Source organism: Eutrigla gurnardus (assembly GCF_963514095.1).
Source record: "Eutrigla gurnardus genome assembly, chromosome: 11".
NCBI lineage: Eukaryota > Metazoa > Chordata > Actinopteri > Perciformes > Triglidae > Eutrigla > Eutrigla gurnardus.
Window position 1 is genome coordinate 6,838,161 of NC_139925.1, and position 23,741 is coordinate 6,861,901.

Genomic DNA, 23,741 nt, shown 5'->3' on the forward strand with positions numbered 1-23,741 from the left:
TGGGTATTCACATGGAGCCGTGGTCCTCCAGAGGCCTGTAGTCCACACAGCCATTAACTTTGGTGCACAATCACACACACACACACACACACACACACACACACACACACACACACGCACACACACTGCAGATGCACACACTCATTTTTACTATCTGCAGTCTCGTCTCTCGTTCTGTTGCTCACCTCACTTCCTCCCCATATGGGACTCTTGTTGAAAACCTGTTCTTTTCCTGTCGCCGTCTCGCGTTGGCGGCGGCCGTGCGCGTGTCGGCGTCTGTGCGTGCGCGCCAGCGTAGCGAATAGTGAATAGGTGAGCAGTACAGTGGGATGAGTGTTTGGAAGCTGGGGCCGTTTAAATGGCAGTAATTACATGAGAAGATGAGCTGCATTCCTTCCTGAGGGCAGGCTGATTACAGGCCTCTCCTCTCTGGGCCCCTGTAATTACCCACTCTACCCTGCACCCCTCCCCCCCTCCTCACCCCCGTGCCTCACCCTCCATCCAACTGTACTTGTTGGATGGAGGGCTCTGCTCAGCTGCAGGCGAGTTCACCCCCCCTCCTCCTGTCCTCTGAACCACCTCTCTCCCAACTTCTGCAACACTCCACCTCCCCGTCCCCTCACCAGGTCACTCTGCTGTCCTCTCTTATCGCCCCTCGAGCTGATTGCCACTCACTCACTCACACACACACACACACACACACACACACACACACACACACACACACACACACACACACACACACACACACACACACACACACACACACACACACACACACACTTCCAGACCACTCAGGGGACTAATGGTAGATGTGGCGTCATTGCACACCGCCTTTTTTAGCCTAACGATCTCCTATTAAAATACATTGAATTGTATCATGAATCTTTTCTTTGAATTCCTCAAAAACGGAGACAGGATTCTGCATTATGCATATGCATGATGACTACTAATACTGGGGGGGCGCTCCTTAAACTAGACTCGACAGTTCCAGCTAAATCCCTGCTCACTCTCAAGGTATTTGTTGTCATCTTCCACACAAAGTAAGGGTGGGGTTAGTGCACATGACCCCACACGTACACAAACCTCGACTAAACCGGAAAGTCCATCCCAGTCAGAGGTTCCAGTAAGACTGGAGACACACAGACAGTCAAATTACATGTCCTTCACCCAAACACCATCAATTGTTGCACAGACCGACAGTCTGAGTCTCTCCTAGTCTTTCATTTGTGTTGAAGCACATATTCAGTGTGGAACGTAGTAACAGTTTGTCAATTAAAGCCTTTGGAAACACTCCTTTATTTTAAAAAAAGAAAGAAAAGAAATGTAGTTCTTGTTAGGGATGGGTGTTTTTTTGTTGTTGCTGTAAACCGTCACGTGGCATTATGTGAAGTCTGGCATGAACTCTATGAGTGTGAAAAGAATCGACAAAAAAAGCGTCAACATATGCCCGTTTTATGATTTGATATGACAACTGAGCTCCCCGGTGACGGGAAGACGGCCGCATCAAACGTCCTGTACAAATCCCATCAGACACCCAGAGCAGGTGATAATGAAGAGAGAGGAGAGTGTCGAGGGTGGGCTTAAAGAGCAGGAGAGGGAACAAAAACATCGTGAGGGGGTATGGCCTCGGGGGTTGGGGGAACGGATGGATTAAGAAATAAAAGTCGTGTGATCTCTTTGAGCATTATGAAGAAATACAGCTAGTCGGGGGGGGGGGGGGGGGGGGAGAGAACTTCAGGGAAAAGGGCAAGAAAATGGGAGAGGATGGAGGGGTGAGTACAGGTGACCTCACTAATGTTACGTGATGATGGAGGGGGAGGAGAATAGGGAGATTAATGACGAGGCTGTAAGTGGGTAGCCATGCTGGATGGGGAAGGAAGGAAGGAAGGCGGGAGGAGATGTGGATGGACGGAGCAGTGAGAGATAGAGATGGAGAGACAGAAACGCTCCCTGGGTGCAGATTAAGTGCAACTCTTGATTGGTCAGCGTGTGTGTGTGCACGTGTGTGTGTGTGTGTGTGTGTGTGTAGTTATGGTTGCCACGACTGCCAGCGCTATTAGAGATGCCCGCCGCTGTAATGTGTTGTGACAGCAGCTGATTCTTGTGACTAACTGCTTTGGCAGGAGCGCTCCTCTGTCATGCTAATGAACAGATGAGGAGATGAGCCGGATTGACAGCGGGATCGACGGGCAATACTTTCTGTTACGCAGTCACACGCAGAAGAGACGGCGGTGTATAACCGGCACACCAGCAGGCCTCGGTGTCATAAAAAAGCGATGCAGACATCCCAGCTCGCAAAATACCCCAGTTACCAAGTCAGCGTGAAAACACACGGGCAAACCAAATGAGATGGGGGGGGGGGGGGGGGAGGAACCAAAACAACAACACGTGCATGCACCGACACACAGCTGCGTTGGCGTCACTCTGTTCCTTCATTGCGTCCCCTTGCATCAGAGAAATCCCTGGATATGCAGAACACAACAAGCAACATGCTGTAGGCTAGCCTCTGTGTGTGTGTGTGTGAGAGAGAGAGATGTGGCTTTTGCATTGCAAATTTACCGAAATGTACCGTTTAGTTTACGTTCGAAATGATGCAAGCAAATATTCCAAAAACAGGCTAAAAAAAAAAAAAAAAAAAAAAAAAAAAACTTACTTGAGGATTGACGACGATTAAATATTAACAATGGTTAAATAAATAAACAAGATTACAGTTTTAACAGGACCTTACACAATGAGAGATGGAAATAGATAACGAGGAGAGACGGAGAGGTGGACAAGGAACATAAAAGATTAGGGCACTAATAGGCTGGAAATCCATGTTGGAGGAGATAGATGACGAGAGGTGATGAGGCGATAGCAGAGGAGGACAAATGGAGAGAAGATAGAGGTGAGATTCAATCTTCTCGCCATGCGAAATGTCGGGGCCTCGTAAGCAAAAGTAGCCCTGTGCAGAAGCTAATGGTCGTTTTATCCTTTTGATCTTTCTCCCCTCACTCCATTTATACCTCGCTCCATCACTCTCTCAAAATACAGTTTGCCTCCCCACCTGAACTCGCACACTCAAATACAGGCCGAAGGAGGAAAAGGAGATAGAAGCTGCATCCATCCAAACTTAAATCTAACCCAGCAAACCTGCTCACAATCCATATATAAAAAAAAAAATGGGCTTCATTTTGTCATTTTCCTTCTAGTTATTGTGGTACTTTTTGTTTTTCTAATCCAAGAGGAAGCAAGAGAGAGAGAAAACATTTAAACCCAGAGGATGTAAAACTTCAGAAGGAAATGTGCAGCTTGAGATAGGAAGAGGAAAACACGCCGCGCTGTTTGACTGCCACGTAATCTCAGTGCAGTGCAGCAGCAAAACATGAAAGCAATAACTAAAGCACATGCATCTCTCTGACTATCACTTTGGACCAAGCCAACTTTTTCCCCATATCCGGCGATCTCCGCCGCTAACAGATTGTGAAACAGTGAGGACGGATAACTCCACTTGGCACAAAGGGGACTGGTGGCATCGCCGCAAAGTTATCGGCAAAACCCCCGAAAATGGCCCGTGTTGCAGCTCTGCGATATAAATCTCGTTAAGTTTCAGGTCAAAAAAAAAAAAAATGTTGGTTTTTATTTCTCCTGTGTGATGAGTCAGCACTCGCGCATCAATCATTCATGAGTTCCTGTCTGATGTCAAAGTTTTTCCACTGCTCTTCACCGCAGCGCCGGGGAAATCGTGTCCTTGACCCGGGGACGGAACGGTGACTTGGCCCCGGAATGGAAAAAGAGGACATCTCGGAGCCTCGGGGGACCCGGGGACCAGTATGACTGGACTGGTGGAAGCGGCGGTGATGGAAAGCTGTGATGAAGTGAGCATGACGAGAAAACCCCCCCTCGGCGTGGACAAACAAAATCGGCGGCTGCGAATGAGAGAGAAAACATGCCTGTGTTTGTGTGTAGAAGCTGAAATGGGGGGGAGATGGATGGATGGATGGATGGAAGAGTCAGAGTGTCACTCGCCAGACGCCCAGAGCCAACGCAGACTCACGGTGACACTGAGTGGCCGGAGTGTGTGACACGGTGACAATAACGATGGGAGACTCTTTTCCAAATCTCTCTCTGGCTTCCCCTCCTCCTCTCCCACCATCCTCCTTATGTCACCCCCCTGCAGCGGGTCCATGCTCTGATCCACACCCTGACCCCTAGTCCACCATCCGGGGTCAAATGGCATCGGCGGGCCAAGTCTCGTGATACTGACCTCCTCAGACGTCAGAAAAAAAAAACGTTTTTCCATCCTAAATTCCCCCCAAATACTCACATCATCACAATTAATGAGAGATTCTGTGGGCTAGTGTAATAAAACACAAAAAGCTTTTTGGGTTTGTGGTGTAGTGAAATGACCGAGACACATCCGTGCTGTGCGTAGATTGCCAGAAGCAGAAGTGTAAGCAGGTTCCAGCACATATCATTTATTTAACAAGACCATCAGCAGTCTGCAGCCGTGCTAGCGACTCTCTGAAACTATACTTAGGCGGAGCAGTGCTTGGAGCTAAATGAAAACAGCAGCATGACGACGCTAACATGCTGACAGCAAGTAAAATGTTCACCACGTTCACTATCTTAGTTTAGCATGCTGGTATAAGTTAGCATTAGGCCTACTATTATGAGTTTACATGCTGGTATAAGTTAGCATTACTATTATTAGTTTAGCATGCCGGAATAAGATAGCATACCTATTATTAGTTTAGAATAGCTGGTATGAGTTAGCATTACAATGTTTGGTTTAGCATGCTGGAATAAGTTAGCATAGGCTAACTATGATTAGTTGAGCATGTTGGTATAAGTTAGCATACCTATGATTAGTTTAGCATGCTGGAATAAGTTAGCATAGGCTACCTATGATTAGTTGAGCATGTTGGTATAAGTTAGCATACCTATGATTAGTTTAGCATGCTGGAATAAGTTAGCATAGGCTAACTATGATTAGTTGAGCATGCTGGTATAAGTTAGCATACCTATGATTAGTTTAGCATGCTGGAATAAGTTAGCATACCTATTATTAGTTGAGCATGCTGGTATAAGTTACCATACCTATGATTAGTTTAGCATGCTGGAATAAGTTAGCATACCTATTATTAGTTGAGCATGCTGGTATTGTTACCATACCTATGATTAGTTTAGCATGCTGGAATACGTTAGCATTACTATTATTAGATAAGCATGCTGGAATAAGTTAGCATACATATTATTAGTTGAGCATGCTGGTATAAGTTAGCATTACTATTATTATTTTAGCATGCTGGTATAAGTTAGCATACATATTATTAGTTGAGCATGCTGGTATACGTTAGCATTACTATTATTATTTTAGCATGCTGGTATACGTTAGCATTACTAGTATTAGTTTAGCATGCGGGACAGTGGAGGTGGCGTTCAAGGTTTTAACAGTTGGCTTCAGAGATTTGTCTCATTGCCGAGCCGGTTCAATGGAGCCACTCAGTGGTCAGCGGATCGGATTATGGGTTTATTGGGCAGCTTCCCAGTATGCATGTGTGTGGATATGATCAAATGAAAAAAGCATAGAAATAAAGCTACTGTAAAAGAGTGCCTTTTCGTGGTATTTTTCTGTTGTTGATGTGCCTTGAAATGAAATGGTCCGAAATGATCAAATCAGAATATAATTATTCATATTTCTGGTCCTTTGCTCTGGATCCATGCCAGCGGAGAGAATGGGGCACATGGCCGTGGCTCCGGTGGACAGCAGGGCATTAACTCTGTGTCCCAGATCCCGATAGCTCTGGCCCACTGAACCTCTCACAAACCCGAGCAAGCCCACAGTCACGACTCCTCCCCCCCCAACAGCATTGTTTTGTTTACACTATACATTTTTGTCTGACCTGTGCACTTGTGTATGTTTTCAGTGTGGTCCTTGATGTGTGTGTGTGGCCCCGGCTCTCTCACCCTTTCCCTCTCTCTCTCTCTCTCTCTCCGTCTCCCTCTTTGACTTCACCCTCACCCAGCTGAAGCCATGGCAGCAGTGCTGGTTAAGAGGTTTGTGTATCCCATTAGGATGATGAAGAGGCCTTTCATCAGTGCACTCCCTCCAGCCAGGCGCTGACAGGAGCTTTACCTCGACAAGCCTCTCAAACACACCGCTCGACATGAGACAGCACCCAGAAAGAGGTCCGCGGGCAGTACACACAAACACACACACACACACACACACACACACACACACACACACACACACACACACACACACACACAAACACACAAAAAAAAGAAAAGGGGAAGACTGGGCCATTTTCTTTTAACATTTTCTTTTAACTGTCAATTAACATCCATTTCCAACATTAGGGTTCAGGGTACGAGGACAGGAGACAAGAGGAGGCCGGAGAGGAAGAAAAGTCTGGACCAAATTCTGACTTGGTGCTCCGATCTATTTTTAATCAGCGCCACGCGAGGACTAATAGCGTAACAGCCGCACAGGGCTCCGTCCAGATGGGTGAAGCGATTTTTCAGGGGGGGGGGGGATGAGAGCGGCGTGAAGAAGACATAACGTGAGGACAGAAGAGGGAAAAAAAAGAGACAGGAATAGAGAGGAAGGAGACAAAGACGGAGAGAGAGCACCAGCGCGAGAGGAAAAGAGGGAGACAGAGATTGATAAAGACATAGCGGGAGAGAAGGACGGGAGACAGAAAAGCCACAGGAGCCAAGATGACCTGGATTCATAGGACCGGTATTGATTATTGAGGATGAAAAGCAAAAGAAAGTGCTCTGCTTTAGAGACTAGAGAAATGAACTCACACACACAAAGTCCTGGGAAGACAGAACTGGGGGAAAGTAACACAAATGCACACTCACTCTCTCTGCTTTGCCTTAAATCTGACAAGGTGGAAGCAAAGTGCCTGCTTAATCCTTTGCTATGATGGAGAATACAGACTGACAACCAAAAAAAAAAAAAGGATGACAGGTAGGGACTGGAACTGTTTGTGTGGAAGCTGAATCCACACACAAACACACACACACACACACGTGGCATTAACAAGAGCACACATGCAACATACGGAGACGCTTCAAGATCTGATTATGTTTTTATTCTGTGTGGGATTTACGGGGCAATTTATGGAATTGTGTATAGATGACGTATTGGGTTTTAAAACCACACACACACACACACACACACACACACACACAGCAGACAACACAGAGGCCCCGTCTACCCATTTTGCAAGTCTGGATTATTCCGCTTCACGTAGATTAACTTTGTATAATCGCTTTGAGAATTTCTGAGCCTAAAGCACTGACGCCATCCAAAGACGCGCCATGAAAGACTCGGCGTCCGCTAAAATGAATTGCAGGTAAAGCACATAAACTCCTGCCAAACAGTGAGCTCTCCTCCACATTCATTCCTTATTTATGATGTGGAGTGGACACTTTTATCCATTATTGTACCAGCGTGTCTGTCTGTATCCATGTATAAACACAGCTACCTCTGCCCTCCGATGATGAGGAACCGTTCACTCAGAAGCTGGATTCTTTAACGAAAATCTAGAAGATTGAAATGGTTGCCGTCAACATTAGCAGTAATCCGTTATTCACGTTTTTCATAACTTTTCATAGCAGCATGACGTAAAGCTGACTGAAAATGAAGTTAAAACGCATCCACAAAGGACTTCATAATGTAATATTATCTCATTAGTGGTAGTGAGATTATAGCAGATTATAGCAGGAGTTTATCTTAATCTTATCAAACTCAAATTATGCAGGTGTTGTAACAGTAGGGCATCTTCCTTGAGATGTTCTTTTCGGCCTTTCTCATGCTGATAAGCCCACAGAGCAACACGAAGCCATAAGGATGGAAACTGCTCGACCCTCATACGTCTGCGGTCACTCGGGTCATTTGTGAAGCACAATGGCAGGCTGCAGACATAAAGGCGTTTATTATCTTCCTCCCTACAATTTACAATCCATTCAGCATGACTGACTTCCATTTTCCACAACAAGAAAGAACTAACTTTTACTGTGTGTGTGTGTGTGTGTGTGTGTGTGTGTTTGTAGATGATGTGCTGGAGAACATATGAGCGACCAGATTACAAACACAGCGAGAAACAGCTATTTGGTTAACTACATCATAAGCACGACCATAACACTGAATCCGACACGCTAGCTAGCGCCAGACCAAAAAGCAAACAGCGAATGATTGAGGTGAATGAAATGAGACTGTGTGTCCAGCTTCTCTGCAAATATGCTTCATTTATGCCAGACGCCATGGCGTTATCAACCCTCCAGCATACCAGAGCTAGTTAATAACATTACGTATTCATGTTGACTTTTCTGTATATATATATAACATCGTCATATAACAGCGCAACGTGTCCTGCGCAAATCGATAGCTTGGCGGTAGAAGCCCTCTGTTAACTCCATATCCCAGGATTCACTGCTAAACATTATAATATCTTCATGGTTCCACTAACACTGCTTAGAAATCAGGTCCTGAAAAGTGAAGCCAAGGCTGAAGTGCCTGAAACTTGCATTCTATCTGCTGGCCATCAGGGGGTCTCAATCGCTAGTTTCTTCAATACAGCATGATGTCCATTTAGTAAATTAGGGTAAAATATAAGATAAATCAAGGTATGCTTTAGGGCGGGGCTACCTTGTGATTGACAGGTTGCTACAAATGCAATTAGCTACTACGATGACTTTAACAAACTGTAACGTTTACCTGGCATTATGGAAGCTAACTTTGTTAATAGATAGATAGAGGTGGATGCTGTGTGCCGCTTGTGTTCGTCGGATCCACCTGTTACTCCTCTGTAGCACAAATATGTTCATTTCTGTCCACTGGTTGCAAAATCTAACTGTACGCATCAAAGCCAGAGTCCAAAAACCACCAGTTGGCATCACGATGACTACGTCCACTTCTTATATAAAGTCTTCGGTTAAAACACGTGCCTGTGAAAGGTCTCAGGCTTCACCTTTCTGTGACCTCTCACCTCCACCTGTGGCCCCACTCCGCTCCAGAGAGAGCACCACCATTCTGCATATGCATTAAAAAAAAAAAAACACAATTATAATAGCAAGGTAATCACCTGACACAGAGCCCCACTACTGTGTTTTCCCTCCTCCCCGTGAAATATAGCACGCGCAGCGAAACGACTCTAAAGGTACGAGCACATTAATATACATTACGCTGTCTCCAATTATATTAACGGCTGTGGAGACGCTCAAAGCGATATCGGAGGAGCAAATAAAAAAAAAAGGGGAAAGAGGAACAGAACAACACAGGGAAGCAAAGTGGACGTGATGGGGTGATGCTTCGGCTTAACGAGTGTGAAGAAGAAGAGGGAGGTTTGCTGAGCAGAGGAGGCAATTTTGGACGGTGTGAGATTCATCACGGCGTCTCGTCTCGGACACATCGTGTTCTTAGGTGGTCCATATAAAAAGGTGTGGCGATCGATACCATCCATTTACTGGAGGTGCAGCTCGTCTAATCACATGGCTGCAACGCACACCTGGGCCTCTGGAGTAGAACAGAGTAATGAAATGTACACTGCAGCCGGGTCTGTGCTCAAGTCTCCTACAGCCAGCACAAACACAGCCCCCGCTGCCTCCCTCCCTCCCCTTCCTTCATCTCCTCTCCACCTCCACATATGAGCAATAACCCCGAGCTCCCCCTCTTTCCCCGTCTCCTCTCCTTCGTACGCACATGGCTCTCATACGCTCCGCTAAAGTTGCATATCGTGAGGTCCATTAGGATATCCAAAGGGTGTGAGGCACCGAGACCAAAATATCCACAGCACTCCGTTTCTTCCTTCAACTCATTGACTGAGTGCCGTAGGGTAACATCACAATAAGCTACCCAATGCCATTCTATAATTCATCCTAATTGAGAAAAACAAGCAAGCAAAGGGGAGCACTGGAAGGTTGTAAAGTGCAGGTTGTGTTCAGTATTTCAGGGACTGAGGGACCCGGTGTGAGTTTTTGTTGCTCTGAAAAGGTGAATGCAGGTGCTGACTGTTGCAAAAAATAAAAAAATTCACCTTTTTTTTTAGTGCAAATTGCCTTTTTTACTGCTTACTTATATTATACAAAAAAGAACAACATGTACAAAATGATGTGCTGATGCGCTGTCCTTTGGCTCTTTGCCACGATGGCTAAATAAACTGATAAATGTAATAATATTTTACTCTCAGATCGCTTTAATAAAGCGATTCTTCGCGACAATGGAGAGGAAAACACAAAATTAGACCCTCAGCGCGACGAACGTGATGAATGACAGGGAGGGCATTTTTATTTTCTGCACTCACTGTAATTTTTATGCAGATGCTGTCATTTATTCAAGGGTCCTCCGGTTGAAAACGGTGGTGGTAAAATGCAGATGGTGTTTAAACACAAGCTTGGAAGAAAAAAAAATGCAGGCTAAACATGACATCTGAATATCAAAACGTTCAGGACAATATGGCAGCTCAAATACAGATGGAGCCCCAGATTTAAGGCTTTTGCTTCAGGTAATTAACAGAGTGTCCTTTATTCTTCTGTTTGCGGAGGTTGGAAGTTAAAAGCGAACTAACTGGTTGGCCCGGGCGGAGCTTGTGTTTCGGCGTACTGTTTAACATTCATGAATAAGAATGCCCTTGCTGTTCTGATGTAGGATCAGTGCAGGATAAACGCATGAAAGGAGGATTTCTACATTGTCCTCTCACAGTTCTATTAGAGAGTACATGCTTTTAAAATATGCGGCGCTGTATCATTTGTGTTTGCTTTGATTTTTTTTTTTTTCATCCACTTTCCAGATCCTGTGCTATGTAGGGCAGTGGTCAGCAGTTTTAATCAATTTTCCGAACACAGGAGCACAACGACAGTCAGGAAATCTCAGCAGGGCAGTATAGGGAATGGACACAGCAATAATAATAACACAAAATCTAATCTGAATTATGCTCTAAAGAGATTAGGTCAGAATAATCCCCCAGAATAAACACAAACGGGGAGGAGGGGAGGCCGCTGGTGATCAAATGAAGCGAAGGGAGCTGCAGCGCCTGCGTGGATGTTTTTCTTCCTGCTGGTGGGATTTTGTGTGAAGTTGTGTTTGATTTTGAGCATCAGATTGACGCTGGTGTTTATTTTGGGGAATGAGAGTATGTTTGAGGCTCGTTAGACGCTCTTATTAAAGAAGAATAAAACTGCTTTCTATTGCTTGCTCAAACAAAGAGACATCCACTCAGTGGAATGGATTCCTGAACATTTCAGTCTCAAAGCCCAGTTGTGTGCATCCATTAAAATCCAGGTTTATTAAAATGCATCACCACCTAGTTGAAGACCTAGTAAACCCATTATCTTTTTTTTGGGGTGCAAACATATCGTTTAATCACTATGTATTATTACAGCTGCCCCCTTTTAGAAGATTAGTTGTCAAACAGTCATTTTTGTAGTTTTTTAAAGCATTTTTTCATGATGAATAACTTATTTTCAAGAGATTTATGAGCTTTGTGGAGAAACTCAGTTTTACAGGTTTGACAATTAAATCAACTAATTGATTAGTCGACAATGTTGTATGAATTTATTTGGTCGAGGGGAGTCCGAGTATACATACTGCCTTATTACAGTCTCTTTGATTTCCGTATGGCTCCAAGTACAGGGCAAGGTTTTAGCTCATTCAGCAGTGTCAAACTGCACTGTCATGTTATGCCCTTATAAGTGGGTGCAGGACTCTTGATGTGAAAATTAAAGGAATAGCCCAACATTTTGGTGTCTTACAACTTCACAGTGACGACGGGATTCCATAAAGTCAAAACATAGAGCCAAGAAATTCCAGGTCTGGCGAGCAACTCCCTCTAAAAGCACAACATTTTGTGATTAAATGTCTGTTTGTGCATGAAGAAAACAAACATCTAGAAAACACTAGATGTGTTAGTTTTAGCTGTTTTTGAAACTGTGGACACAGATATGAGAGTCATCTTCTCATCCGACTCTAAAAAGTGAATAAATCTGGGGCATAAGGTAGTGACGATGGGCCCCAGTGCACCGTTAGATGCTGGGCCTTGTGCACACATCCCATCATTCCCTATGTATTTCAATAATTACTTTCATGCCAGCCACTAGAAGCTTTAACCGTGCAAACGTGGCTCCCGACTGCATGAATTACTGCAGGGTCTGCACCGAGGTGGTTCCCCGTGCTGACGCTGTTGTGGCGAGGGTTCAGGGATCAGAGTGGACCCGGCCCAAGCAGACCTTCGAGGTCAGCGGCTGCCTTTCTGCTGAGCAGGCTATTGTCCAGCAGCTGCGCGGCCACACCACTCCGGGTCTATTCAGAGTCCATTCAGCAGCTTTCGGCTAAGTGCAATAGAAGACCCCCGTCTATTGTCTGACGCCGAGTCTGTTTGAGCTGCATCGGAACGCTCACTTCATCTCCCAGCGAGTTCAGAGAAACAGTTAAGTCTCCTTGAATGGGGGCGGATTTATACATGTAAAAAGACACGTTAAACACATTCAGGCCGGCTCCGTCTCGCAAACAGAGAGCTGCTTGACCTCTGTGACCTTTTCGCGGAGCGTCAAATCACACTGTATGACCTCCGTTTGCTTCTTTCTACGCCACACTCAAACATACATTTAGATAAAGAGAAGAGGTCATAACGGACTGGAGGGAAAAACGGAAAAATCTATTTTTTTGCCGACTAGATTAATTCTTAACAACCTCTTAGTGTCAACACCTATTTTGTATTTCTGTGTAATATCAGCCAGCGTTGTTTGAATTTATCTTCTGCTGCGAGTGAGAAATAAGAAGCAATAAAAACATTCTAATGTAAAAAAATGGTTAACAAGAGACCAGTGCCATTGCTCGCAACTTAGCTATTCCCAAAGTATGGTGGTAAGTGTATGATCATGCACACAAAATGGCCATATCACACTCAGTAAAAAAGCCATCTGGAGGCATCAGCACTTCCATGAGCAGAATTAAGTCAGAGTGCAATGACTTTCTCGTTTAAAGTGCCTCCAAAGAGCCCCATTATTACCTTCCCAGAATGCAAATGTGCTTTGGGCCAATTAGAGGTTGAGCCAATACCAATGTAAGCCCATAAAAAATCCGCCCTTCCATAATCATTCAGCAATATGACTCATGGGTGAGATTGGAACACGGGCCTGTAAATGTGTCATGATTATGACTCTGTGCTTAAAATGAATGGAGGAGCCGTGTATTTCATTCCCACGCCGTTGGAGCCGAGCCACGCATACGTTAGTGTCAGAGCGTCTAATGAAATAAATAGACTTGTGATGGTGCTTATTAGGTCTCCATAAGTGGCAGGTAAAGACAAGGGGCCTGCAGCGGATCAAAGGTAGTTAAATGTCTCTTTTTTTGTTTTAGATCTCCCACTATCAAGAGGTATTTAGGGGGGAGAAGGGGGGACTTTTTTTTGTTTTGTTTGTGGAGACAGACGCCCTCATCCAGGATCCCTCTGTGTAATTACACGCCACGGAAGACCTTCATTCCTCTCCTCTTCACAGAGAGAGATGAAAGACAAGAGAGACAGGGGCATGTAATCGCTCCTCTGGCTGAAAGCGGTGGGGAGGGAGAGGTGGGGGACAGAGAGAATGGAAGGACAAAAGGATGGCGAGTGGTGGAAGGGTTTTAATAAACCTCCTCTGTCTCTTGTTTACAGACTCTCGCCAACCTCTGCTGATTTCTCTCCCTCCCTCCGTCTCTCTCACACTCACTATATCTTTGACTCAAGACTTTCATTATTCCCGGCGTTCGCCCGTTGGTCGCCTCAGGACGGATGTGTAAATCGTTGTGCTAATGTAATGCCCGCTGCTGAGAGCCTCAGATAGAGGGAGATTTACACACACCGCACCACTGTATAACTGTCACTCACGCAACCTCATGCTCACGAGTGCATAAAGAGGGGCGCCGACAGCGACAGCACCTCAGCACACACACACACACACACACACACACACACACACACACACACACACACACACACACACACACACACACACACACACACACACACACACACACACACACACACACACACCGGACCATGTGTGCATATGCAGGCATCTACACAAACACACACACAGTGGTGTTGGCGTGGGTGGACGTTGACAGGTAAATGTTCCATTTCATTCATCCTCGCCTCAGTCCAAAATAAATAAATAAAAAAACTCCCTCACCTCATCACAAAGGGCTTAAGAGCAACAGGGAAGTTACAATCTGTCGCTGTTCCACTGTAAAGTTTTTTTTTTCCTCCATTACAGGTATTATTTACTCTAAAGGGCGCAGTGGGCAAAAAAAAGGCAGCAAGGTACTGTTAATGATCTCCCTGTGCCTCTGTGGGGAGGTTGAGGTAATCAGAGGGATCTGTTGTGTTTGGCTTTAATAGTTAAGCAACATCTGTTGTTTGGAACAAAGTGGCCATCGTTGGAATGCGAGAGAAAAAGGGACAGAAGTCATACAGCAGAAACGAAACGAAGGGCATCACAATTACACGGAGTGTACTATGACTATGGAGTCATACTGTAAAATTACTCATTTGAGTAAAGATTTGGGGGAATAGACTTATTGGTGTCTTGCTGAGAGGGAGATGGGAGGATCGATACCGCTGTCACATCACATCCGTCTGTTTAATATGAAGCTACAGCAGGAGTTTACAGCGCAGATACTGGAATCAGGGAGGAAACAGTTAGTGTGGCCCCGTCCAAAGGGAACATAATCCACCTCTCGCTTGTTTAATCCAAAAAAAAAAGCTAACTGGCTGCTAGTTCTCATGTTGACCCAATAGACACAAATGTGTTCATCAATCTGCTCATGTAACTCTTGGCAAAGAGAGCCAAAAACAATGAGTTTTGGGTACATTCAATATATTCAGTTTTGCACTGAAGATATTGAATGTACAATAACAAGCAATTTCTAACAAACCTTGGGCTCTGGGACATTGCAATGAACATTTTTCCAATATCTGAGGATATTTAATAGACTGTTTTTTATTGTCCATCCATCATTATCTGTAACTGTGTCTAAAGCAGTGACGGCGCCGCGGTCTCTGAGGGTTTTCAAACAACCCATCTGCCTTGGAATCTGCCGGTCCGTCTGTGTGTCTGTCTGGCTCTCCACAGGTAACGTTTGTCCCCGCGTGATCCATGTTTCTTTTATTAAGCTGTGGAAGAGGAGGGGGGTGCAGGAGCTGGCTGCAGCGTGAAGGTTGAAGCGATAGACAGGGAGAGACAGCGCTCGGTGTTTAATGATCCACTATAACTATACCTATTCATCTCCGCCAGCGAAATGCCACGGAAACGGTCCTCCGCTGAAGATGTTGCATCATGCTAAATCACGACGCCTCGGCCCGGCACTCGTACGCTTTATGTCACACATGTTTGTCCGGCTGCTCCTTCCTGTGACACGGATGCTGGGGAGCAGTTTAACGTGATGACATCAGACAGCGCCCAAACCAAAAAAAATAAATAAAAGCGGCAGTCGCTGCACCGCCTCGACATAAACCAATTAAGCAGGAACTTCAAGCTCACATACATCGATCGATAAACATCTATAAAGCTTTCCCTCTGCTGGTGTGAGGTGCTTTCTCTACCTGCGGTACCAACACACACACACACACACACACACACACACACACACACACACACACACACACACACACACACACACACACACACACACACACACACACACACACACACTACCGCTGGTTGCTGAAAGGATTGGAAGCAAGTGAAGCTGAGCAAGAGCAGAGACACCCAGAGTTAATGAAGCCTCACCAGTCAGCATGGCTGTCCATCTGCTTTCATAATCCCTATAAACAGCAGGCCACAGGCGATGCCCAACCGGCCACACACACACATCATCATCTTAAATATCCTACGGTAAGAATACGGGCTGCGTGTGTGTGTGATTGGGTGCTGCGGGGGGCTGAAGTGTCCATTATAATGCCCCTGTGCCTGAGCTCAGCTCGCCACCTAATCTAAGCGGAGTGGCGGGAAGAGGTCGGCTGTTGAGCCCATCTGGTCAGCAGCAGGTAAGAGGCTTGAGACAGACACACACTGACACACTTGATGCCTGCGTGAGCTCATACACTTAAATCTAACCTTAATTACATGCAGGTACATCTGCCGGCGTTAGAGCGGCGACCCTCGCTCCCGCTACTTCACACATGGCGCTCATCTAAAGTGATGCCTAACTCTTTCGGTGGCGTTTTTTTAAGCGTAGCTCGCCTGCACCTGGCACGGCGAATGAACCGGGAGGATAAACCGTTTCCTCCTGTGCAATCAGAGCAGCCGCCACAGAGCGGGAGATGAGTGTGCGTGCGAGCCGTGCGCTGATTGGGACCGGGAGTGCGACCCCACTGTGACCCAACGCAGAAAAGGGAAGTAATACCTAAGTAATACGGGCTCGCCGACCCATCAGCGCGCGCGGCAAACACGCGGACCGGAGCCAAGAAGCGCCTGTCAGTCCTTGATTAAGACCTGCATCCGAGGCGAGAACAGAATCTTTGCTGAGGCCGTGGCGGCTCCCAGTCAAGGCCCTCTGGAGGAGAATTAGGAATTAAGTCCTGGAGCTGGAGACGGGCGGAGGAATTAAAGGAGTGGATGAGGGCAGATCTCATTCTTTCACTCTTCTCTTTGCTGCGGTTGTGATCCGAGAGTGTCTGAGCAGAAACGGGGGGATTACTGCCCCTACTGTGCGTGCTTGCATGTGTCATATGTTTTTTTTCTGGGATGAAGCTAGATACTGCATAGCAGACCTTTTCCTTTAGCGTGGCATTTAAAGCTTATGGGGGGGAGAGAGAGGAGGAACATAAAGACAATGCAAGGAGACGATAAATCGAAAAGAGTAGAAGAGAAAGGAGAGACAAGGAAAGGAAAAGGTCTGCTTGTGCCCTTGTTGACCTCTGATTAAGTGGCCAATCACCGCTCCATTACTGACATTAATGACAAACAGGGTGCTTTAACGAACAGCCACTACATCAAATAACAGCACACTGATGACACGCAGCCAATCACACCCACAACCCCAGCCCTACACACTATCAAATAACAAATCATTACGCATCGTTCGCCTTGATTTAAAGCCCAGGGGAGGGTGTGGGGGGGCAAAAAAAAACGGTAAGTTGTTTGAAAAGTCCTGCTGTTGCCTAGCTGCCTGCCATGCAGACAGACGGAGGCAGGATCATTTCCGTTCGCTCTCTCGCAGTCGGAGATATGCACACGTACGCTCCATGCGGCGTCTCTCCGGGGAGGTCTGTGTGTCATTCCCCTACTTTAGACACACCAGCTGCTCGGTGTGTGCGTGTGCCGCCGTGTTAAGAGACCCATCCCCACCTCGCGCACGCCCCCAGCGGCACCCACATCCACTTCTACACAGGCATGACAAAGCTGCCCTCCTACCCACGACAATCCAAACACCCCTCCTCTCCCCCCTACATTCATTCAAGTACCCCGAGGGCAGATGGGACCCTAATAAGTGTTACACGCCGAGAAATGGGATTCTTCACAGTGCCTTCTAAAGAGCAATCCCCAAACTCTGCCAGGGAGAGCTGGCTAGGGGGGGTGATGATGGAGCGGGAGATATGGATGACAGAGATTGGTGAGACTATGAAGCTATAAATACACCTGATGAGCCCATCAGCTTGACTGAAGGCAGAGGAAGCAGAAATGGGGGCAAGTGAAGGCATTTATTCATGTGAATGTGGGGGAATTCAGCTGGGTATGCCACATTCATAAAAAAAAAAGCTAGTCAGAATAACACTAAGTGCCGTCACATTCCCTAACGCAACACAATTTAACACACTTTAAGCCGACCCCCCCCTTCCAGTTAGCCAAGCCCACATGACACACTCGGATACAAACAGACGCAAACACAAGCATTAACAGATTGGTTGTGGTCTAAGCTCTGAGTGGACTTGGCTCAACTGCTTTTTTAAAGGCAAAAAAAAAAAAAAAGCTTCAGCTAAGAAGATGATGGGAATCTACATGGTCTGAAAAAACCTCTTTTTATAGACGAGGACACACACAGAGCGCCGGACCACAGCACAGCCAATCAAGTGCCGACGGCGCTTCTGATCTATGGAACCCAGGGCAACCACGTCTGCCAAGTGTGTGTGTGTGTGTGTGTGTGTGTGCGGAACTTAAGGGGGCTGCTCAGGATCTGGTGAGACCCCCCGTGGTGAATCCTGATCCTATTGGTCACGATGCCCAGAGTGCTGCTGAGATCTTAAATGAAAATTCCTCCACTCACTCTCTCACTCCTCCCGAGTGGCCCAGCAGGTCTTCCACCATTATACAAATAAATGCTACCTCTTCATCAGAGGACGTGGCTCCGTTTTGCATATGTGTGTGTGTGTGTGTGTGTGTGTGGGTGGGTGGGTGGTGTCCTCCTGATGTCAGATGTCACTGAGCAGGTTCTAGAATAAAAGGTCGTAATGAGATTTCCAAGCCACGACAAGTAGGTGTGATCTTAACCTGTGCATGAGTTGCCATGCAACGGTGACACTTAAAGAAGCGTAAAACGCACACACACTCTCGTGTGTAGCTCGTGTTGAAGTTGTGAATGAGCTCTGAATGTGTGTGTGTGTGTATTCTGTACCCCCCCCCCCCCCCCTTTACCTCACACAAAGGGGCTGAAAAAGCTCTGTGGAGTCTCCTATTCATCTAAAGCACAATGGAACCCCACAGAGGTTTTCTTCCTGTTTCCCTGTCTGCCCCACCCATCTCCCCCCACAGGGCAGGACGGAGGGGCAGGGGGTACCCTGTCCTGCTGGCCCAGCAGCAACTCAGCTCCCATCTGCCGCCGAAACTCTCCCTCCTCCACCCCCCGGTATCCATCAATCCATCCCTTCCTCTCACTACAGCCTCAACCTTTATTTTTACTGCATTCTGAAGGTCTTTAAAGTCCCAAATCTTCAGGTTTTTCTATTCAGAAAATAATCACCCGTCGACAGAATAAAATACATTTTTTTGGTGAGTTTGAATTAATTGACCTTGGGATAAACAGCTCAGTCAAAAGCAACATTTCAAACGTCAATTTCTTTGGATAAAATTGAAACATTCCTGCACTTTATCCGTTTTATATAAGGGAATGTGAGTAGCAGAGACCAGCTGGTGTTTATCTGGAGATAAACAAGACATGTTTAACCAGAATCCAAGGAGACGCCCCATGAAATATTTAAACAGCTCCACTTGATGATCATTTTGTACTCTTTTTTTGTTTTTTAAATTACATGCAGTTTGAATTGCGGGCTCAGCAGTATTGATCACATCATTATTACACCTTCTTCTCAATACTTTGAGGACGTATTGTCTTTGCAAAAAGGGAAATAATGACCCGCGCTTAAAATCACATTACTCTCAAGTCTGCCAATCTCTGCTCGAAACTTCCTTCTGCTGCCAGTTCCTCTCCCCATTCTTTATAGTCAGCTCCTTCTTCCATTTACCTCGCTCCTCTGCCTCCTACAGAGCCCCTGCTGTTTGCTGCAGATTTATGGTCCGCTCTAACATGCACGGTATTGGCAAAGCATTAAACATGTCTACTCTTAATACTGTGAGCTCTCTCCATCGATAAGAGCCTTAATAAAAACATCCCCGAGTGGATTTGTGTGTCTCTTTTTCACTTTTCACCCTCCGCGACCGTATCCTTCTCCCTTAACCACCGTTTCTCCTGCTGCTTTGCTGGCTTTAACCTGGCCCTGCTGCTGCTGCTGCTGCTGTTCACCACTCGCTTTCCCTCTCCTCTCATTTTTTTTCTTCCTTTACCTACTTCTTCCCCACCCACACTCTGCCTCATTCTCTGGCCCATGCCAGAGGTTTAATGACGCTTGAATGCCACTGCTATGGAGTTTTCTTCTTCGGCTCTTTTCTCATAAAGGATATTTAAAAGCCGTGCCCCGAGATCAATCCATCTCAATGTGTCCCTCGCAGATTCATTCCTCTTCCATCCTCTCGTTCTCTTATTTCCCCCCTCTCCGCTTGCAGATGGATAGCGTTACCCTTCGTAACCCCTCGGCTCGTTTGGTTCACACACCTCCTCCGTTACAGCCCTCCACTGCAATTGGCACACTTGTTCCAACTGCCGCTCTTTTAGCTAGACTATAAATGCCTATTGGTGCCCTAAAATCTTCCCCTTACCCCCCGGCGGCCTGACAACTGAGCTGCGGTTCCCCTTCCCATTTTCTTCCTCCTTTGCTGTCTCTGATGTCAAGAATTTGAGCATCATAAGCACGTTTTAAATATTAACAAAGACCACTTTGCACGTATGAATAATACAGCAGAGAGGGCAGTGGCTGGCCAGCGATCCCATCCCCTGCCGCCTGACGGCAATAAAACTAATGCACATGCTCCAGGACAGAATGTGGCCCAGGTTCTGGTCTGCCAGCAGGACCTGCCTGAGGAACTGGTCTGGCCTGTGGCTGGACCCAAAGAGAGCCGGGGATCTGTTTATTTACCGCGGTGCCCAACCACCTGTCCAAATCTCTGCAGATGCAACAGCCTGGCAGCAGTTTTGTTATGACTACGTGTTTTCAGGGACACTTTAATCTAATCTGACATCTCAATCTGTTGAGCGTCTTTGAAGCCAAATCTACTTTGGTGTTTTGAGGTTAGCTTTGTTGTCACATTCCTTTCATTTTTTGTTTCGAGCGTCTAAAATTTCGCACTTTAGTTGTCAGAAAATTACAGAATTCGTCAGACCAAAGAGCCGGGGCGACACATATTTCAGTAAGCTGTTATTAGCGTTATGAAAGAGTCTTCTTGCAGCTCGCCGTGCCGTCCTGTTATTCCACGAACAAGAGGATTCCCACTGCACTCGTATGAGACAGCACATCCTAGAGGAGTGTCACTATCAGTCCATGTGGGAGTGTCTGACATGCTACGCTGCCTAACTCCCAACACTGCTTCCTCTTCGCCACCCTCATCCTCGCTCGCCTCGTCTTGACCTCCCAGTCTGGACACCCACCCTCCTCCTCCAGGGCTTACTGGGAACCTGATTGTCTTCATTCAAAGCCCCCTTTTTCCCCCGTATGTCGCTCTCCTGGTTCTGATGAAGTCATAAATAATGACACACACGCAGGCCGAGGCGGCGGACAGCAGGGAAGTTACTCCAGACAAGTGTTCCTGGCAGTCTGGGTAATTAATGTGTATGTCAACACAGAAAGAGGAGCACCGTATAGCAGAAACGTGAGCTCAGCACATCCACCATGCAGGCGGGAGAGCGAGACAGCAGGGATCTGAGGGGAGGCGGCGGAGGAAAAGGTATACACAGACAGTGGGAGAGAAGATAAATGCAATCTGTCTGTCCCATCATGCATTCCCTAAATATATCCCTGCCTTCCTCTCTCCCCAGAAAGAAACTTTACTGGGGCACACTGAGCTATTGTCCCATGTCGCCCCCCCCTCCTCCTGGGCTCTGCTCCCCTAACAGGACCTCACTTGCAATCCCCGACTGTTTATATCAACATTTCTTATGCAAGGATTCCAGAAAACGGTCCACAATTTTAATAAACGTAAGCTGCTTTTCTGCTCCGCCTGTTGGGGGAATAATACACACGAGGACATTGGGAGGTACAGAGGGGCATGTATTGGCATTCGAAGAAATGGCCAGAGACCTGGACAGGGACCTGGGTCCTCCACAAAGATTACTGTCATTAAGGACATCCACGCCAGAGAGTGAGGTTTATTCCTTGGAGTGGTTCTTTTAGAAAAGCTTGTGTAGTTTCACCCACTGTAGTCTGCATTGTTCTTTTTTTTTTTTCTCCTCCTACTGTAAACCGAGCTTAATCCATAACCCGATGAACCCTCAGATTTCTGCCTTGTATTTCAATCCCATCTGGCGAAGGGAGGGGAGGAGAAGTGGCCTAGCACAGGGCCCACACTGGGTGAAGTCGCTCATCCAACACCGGATACGGGTAGTGTCACCTTGGTGTGCAGGTCCTGCCCCCCCTCCAGCTCACCACGCAGCCTTTAAGGGCATTAACTCTGATCCACTGATAGAAGTCTGCTCTTCCCAGACCAAAGCCTGCTCTGCTGCAGACTGAAACACTGTGTCTAATGAAATAATGATCAAACAGTGGCTCATGATCAATGGATGGGTGCATTCGGTGTTTCAGACACAACTTGTAAACTCCAGCTTTAAAAACAAGCGAGTGTAAATTTAGATCTTAGAGGGGGGGAAAAAAGAAATGAATAAAAGAATATCTTTCCCTCAAGCACTTCAAGTGCCTCGTCTTACTTTTCACAAGGCTTTTTTTCTTCTTCTCTTTTTTTTTTTTTGGAGAGGCAGGCATGGAGCAAAACCTTAATTACTCCCTGCGCACCGGGGGAGTTTGATTTTTCCGCTCCAAGTAAAACAGAGAGCTCTGAGCTCGGGTCCACTGGAAGGGCACTGTGGGGTAGAGAAAGTCCTGGTCTACAGGCGACCCCAGACCTGCACGGCTCGGGTGTAGCTGTAGTATTTATTTTTTTTTTTACCCAAATGATGGTTAGGACAACTTTCAGGTGTAAAAAAAGTAGATATGTGCGCTTATCATGTCACACATGTACATTTACAGACTGATCTTTAATAATAATAATAATAAAAATAACTTACCGGTGCCAGACGCGACACATCCCCCGACCAGGAGGAGAAGAACCAGAGGACCGAGACCTTGGTCACGATGCGTCCGAGCAGGGAGCATCTTTTCCGGCTACGCCGTCGCGAATCGTCCCGGTGTGTTCTCCCCTCCACACACACACACAGTGTAAACCTGCGGTGCTTCCGACACACCGAGTGTCTCTTTTCTCCAACAAAGTCTTTCCCACCGACGTCGCTGTGTTGGTGAACAGTTCGCTCTGTTGACGCAAACGAGACGGCGACGCGCAAAAACAATATCCAACGCCAAGTGAATATTTACAAGGGGTTTAATTTCCGCCCCTCGATAAAAGTTTGCACAGAGGTCCGTCAGGTATCACACCACCGTATTCCGCTCTGCTATTCCCCGCTGGACGTCATTCCCGGCTCCTGCACTTGTTCCGCCGGCGCGCCATCAACGCGGCGCAAAAGTCACCAAAAAGTTTGACGCAGAGAGAGAGAGAGAGAGACAGAGACACAGAGAGAGAGAGAAATAGATTCCCAGTAAAATAAAAACTTTTTATACAAAAATAAGTACCGCAGACTTGGACTCCCGACTCGGTTCTGTGGGGGGGTTTCTGGGTCTGATGGGTTGGGGGACCCTTGGTGCGTCTCCGTCTCCGTCCCCGTCCGCAAGGTGTAAACAGGAACACGGGGATCAACGCGGAGCACAATGCCAGCCTCCGGACTACCAGCCCCCGCCTGGCCAATCACAGACCGTCCTCCTCCTCCTCCTCAGAGCGAAGGCTGAACAAGTGAAGGTAAAACTGGTGGCGAGCGAGGAGGAAATAGATGGGAGGGGAAGAGAGAAAGAAAACCCGGGACCGAGCCGGATCCTAAAGGTCTCACTGCTAGACCACAGTCAGTCAACCTCATCCATACATCAAGCCATATATCTGTCCATCTGTGTGTCTGTTTATTTCCAAATATAAGAACTTTATTGCAATAACCCAGAGAGTGTCCTCTCTGTGCCTCCCTGGTATGAATACTCTGCTATATCTTCAGTCCATAAAAGAAGTCCGGCAGCATTTTATGAGAGCATATTACTTCCCGTCAATCCATCCCTCCCAGCATCCCTGGGTCAGATTTTACCCCCGGTGGCCACTAGAGAGCGCCCTTCCACAAATGAGCTCGCCTC

The 23,741-nt window shown here is 46.7% G+C and overlaps 1 protein-coding gene across 2 annotated transcripts in view; it reads right to left on the minus strand.

The window, feature by feature from the left end:
* The window catches only part of unc5b (unc-5 netrin receptor B), a 46,183-nt gene extending 22,874 nt beyond the window's left edge, over positions 1 to 23,309 (minus strand). The window contains exon 1 of one of the 2 annotated variants that reach the window (XM_084021290.1): positions 22,583 to 23,309. In XM_084021290.1, coding sequence (XP_083877416.1) covers positions 22,583 to 22,670 — 88 coding nt within the window. In that variant the 5' untranslated portion in view covers positions 22,671 to 23,309. The remainder of the gene's footprint in view (positions 1 to 22,582) is intronic. The other variant, XM_084021289.1, reaches the window with a different exon arrangement.
* Between the last annotated feature and the right edge of the window lie 432 nt (positions 23,310 to 23,741).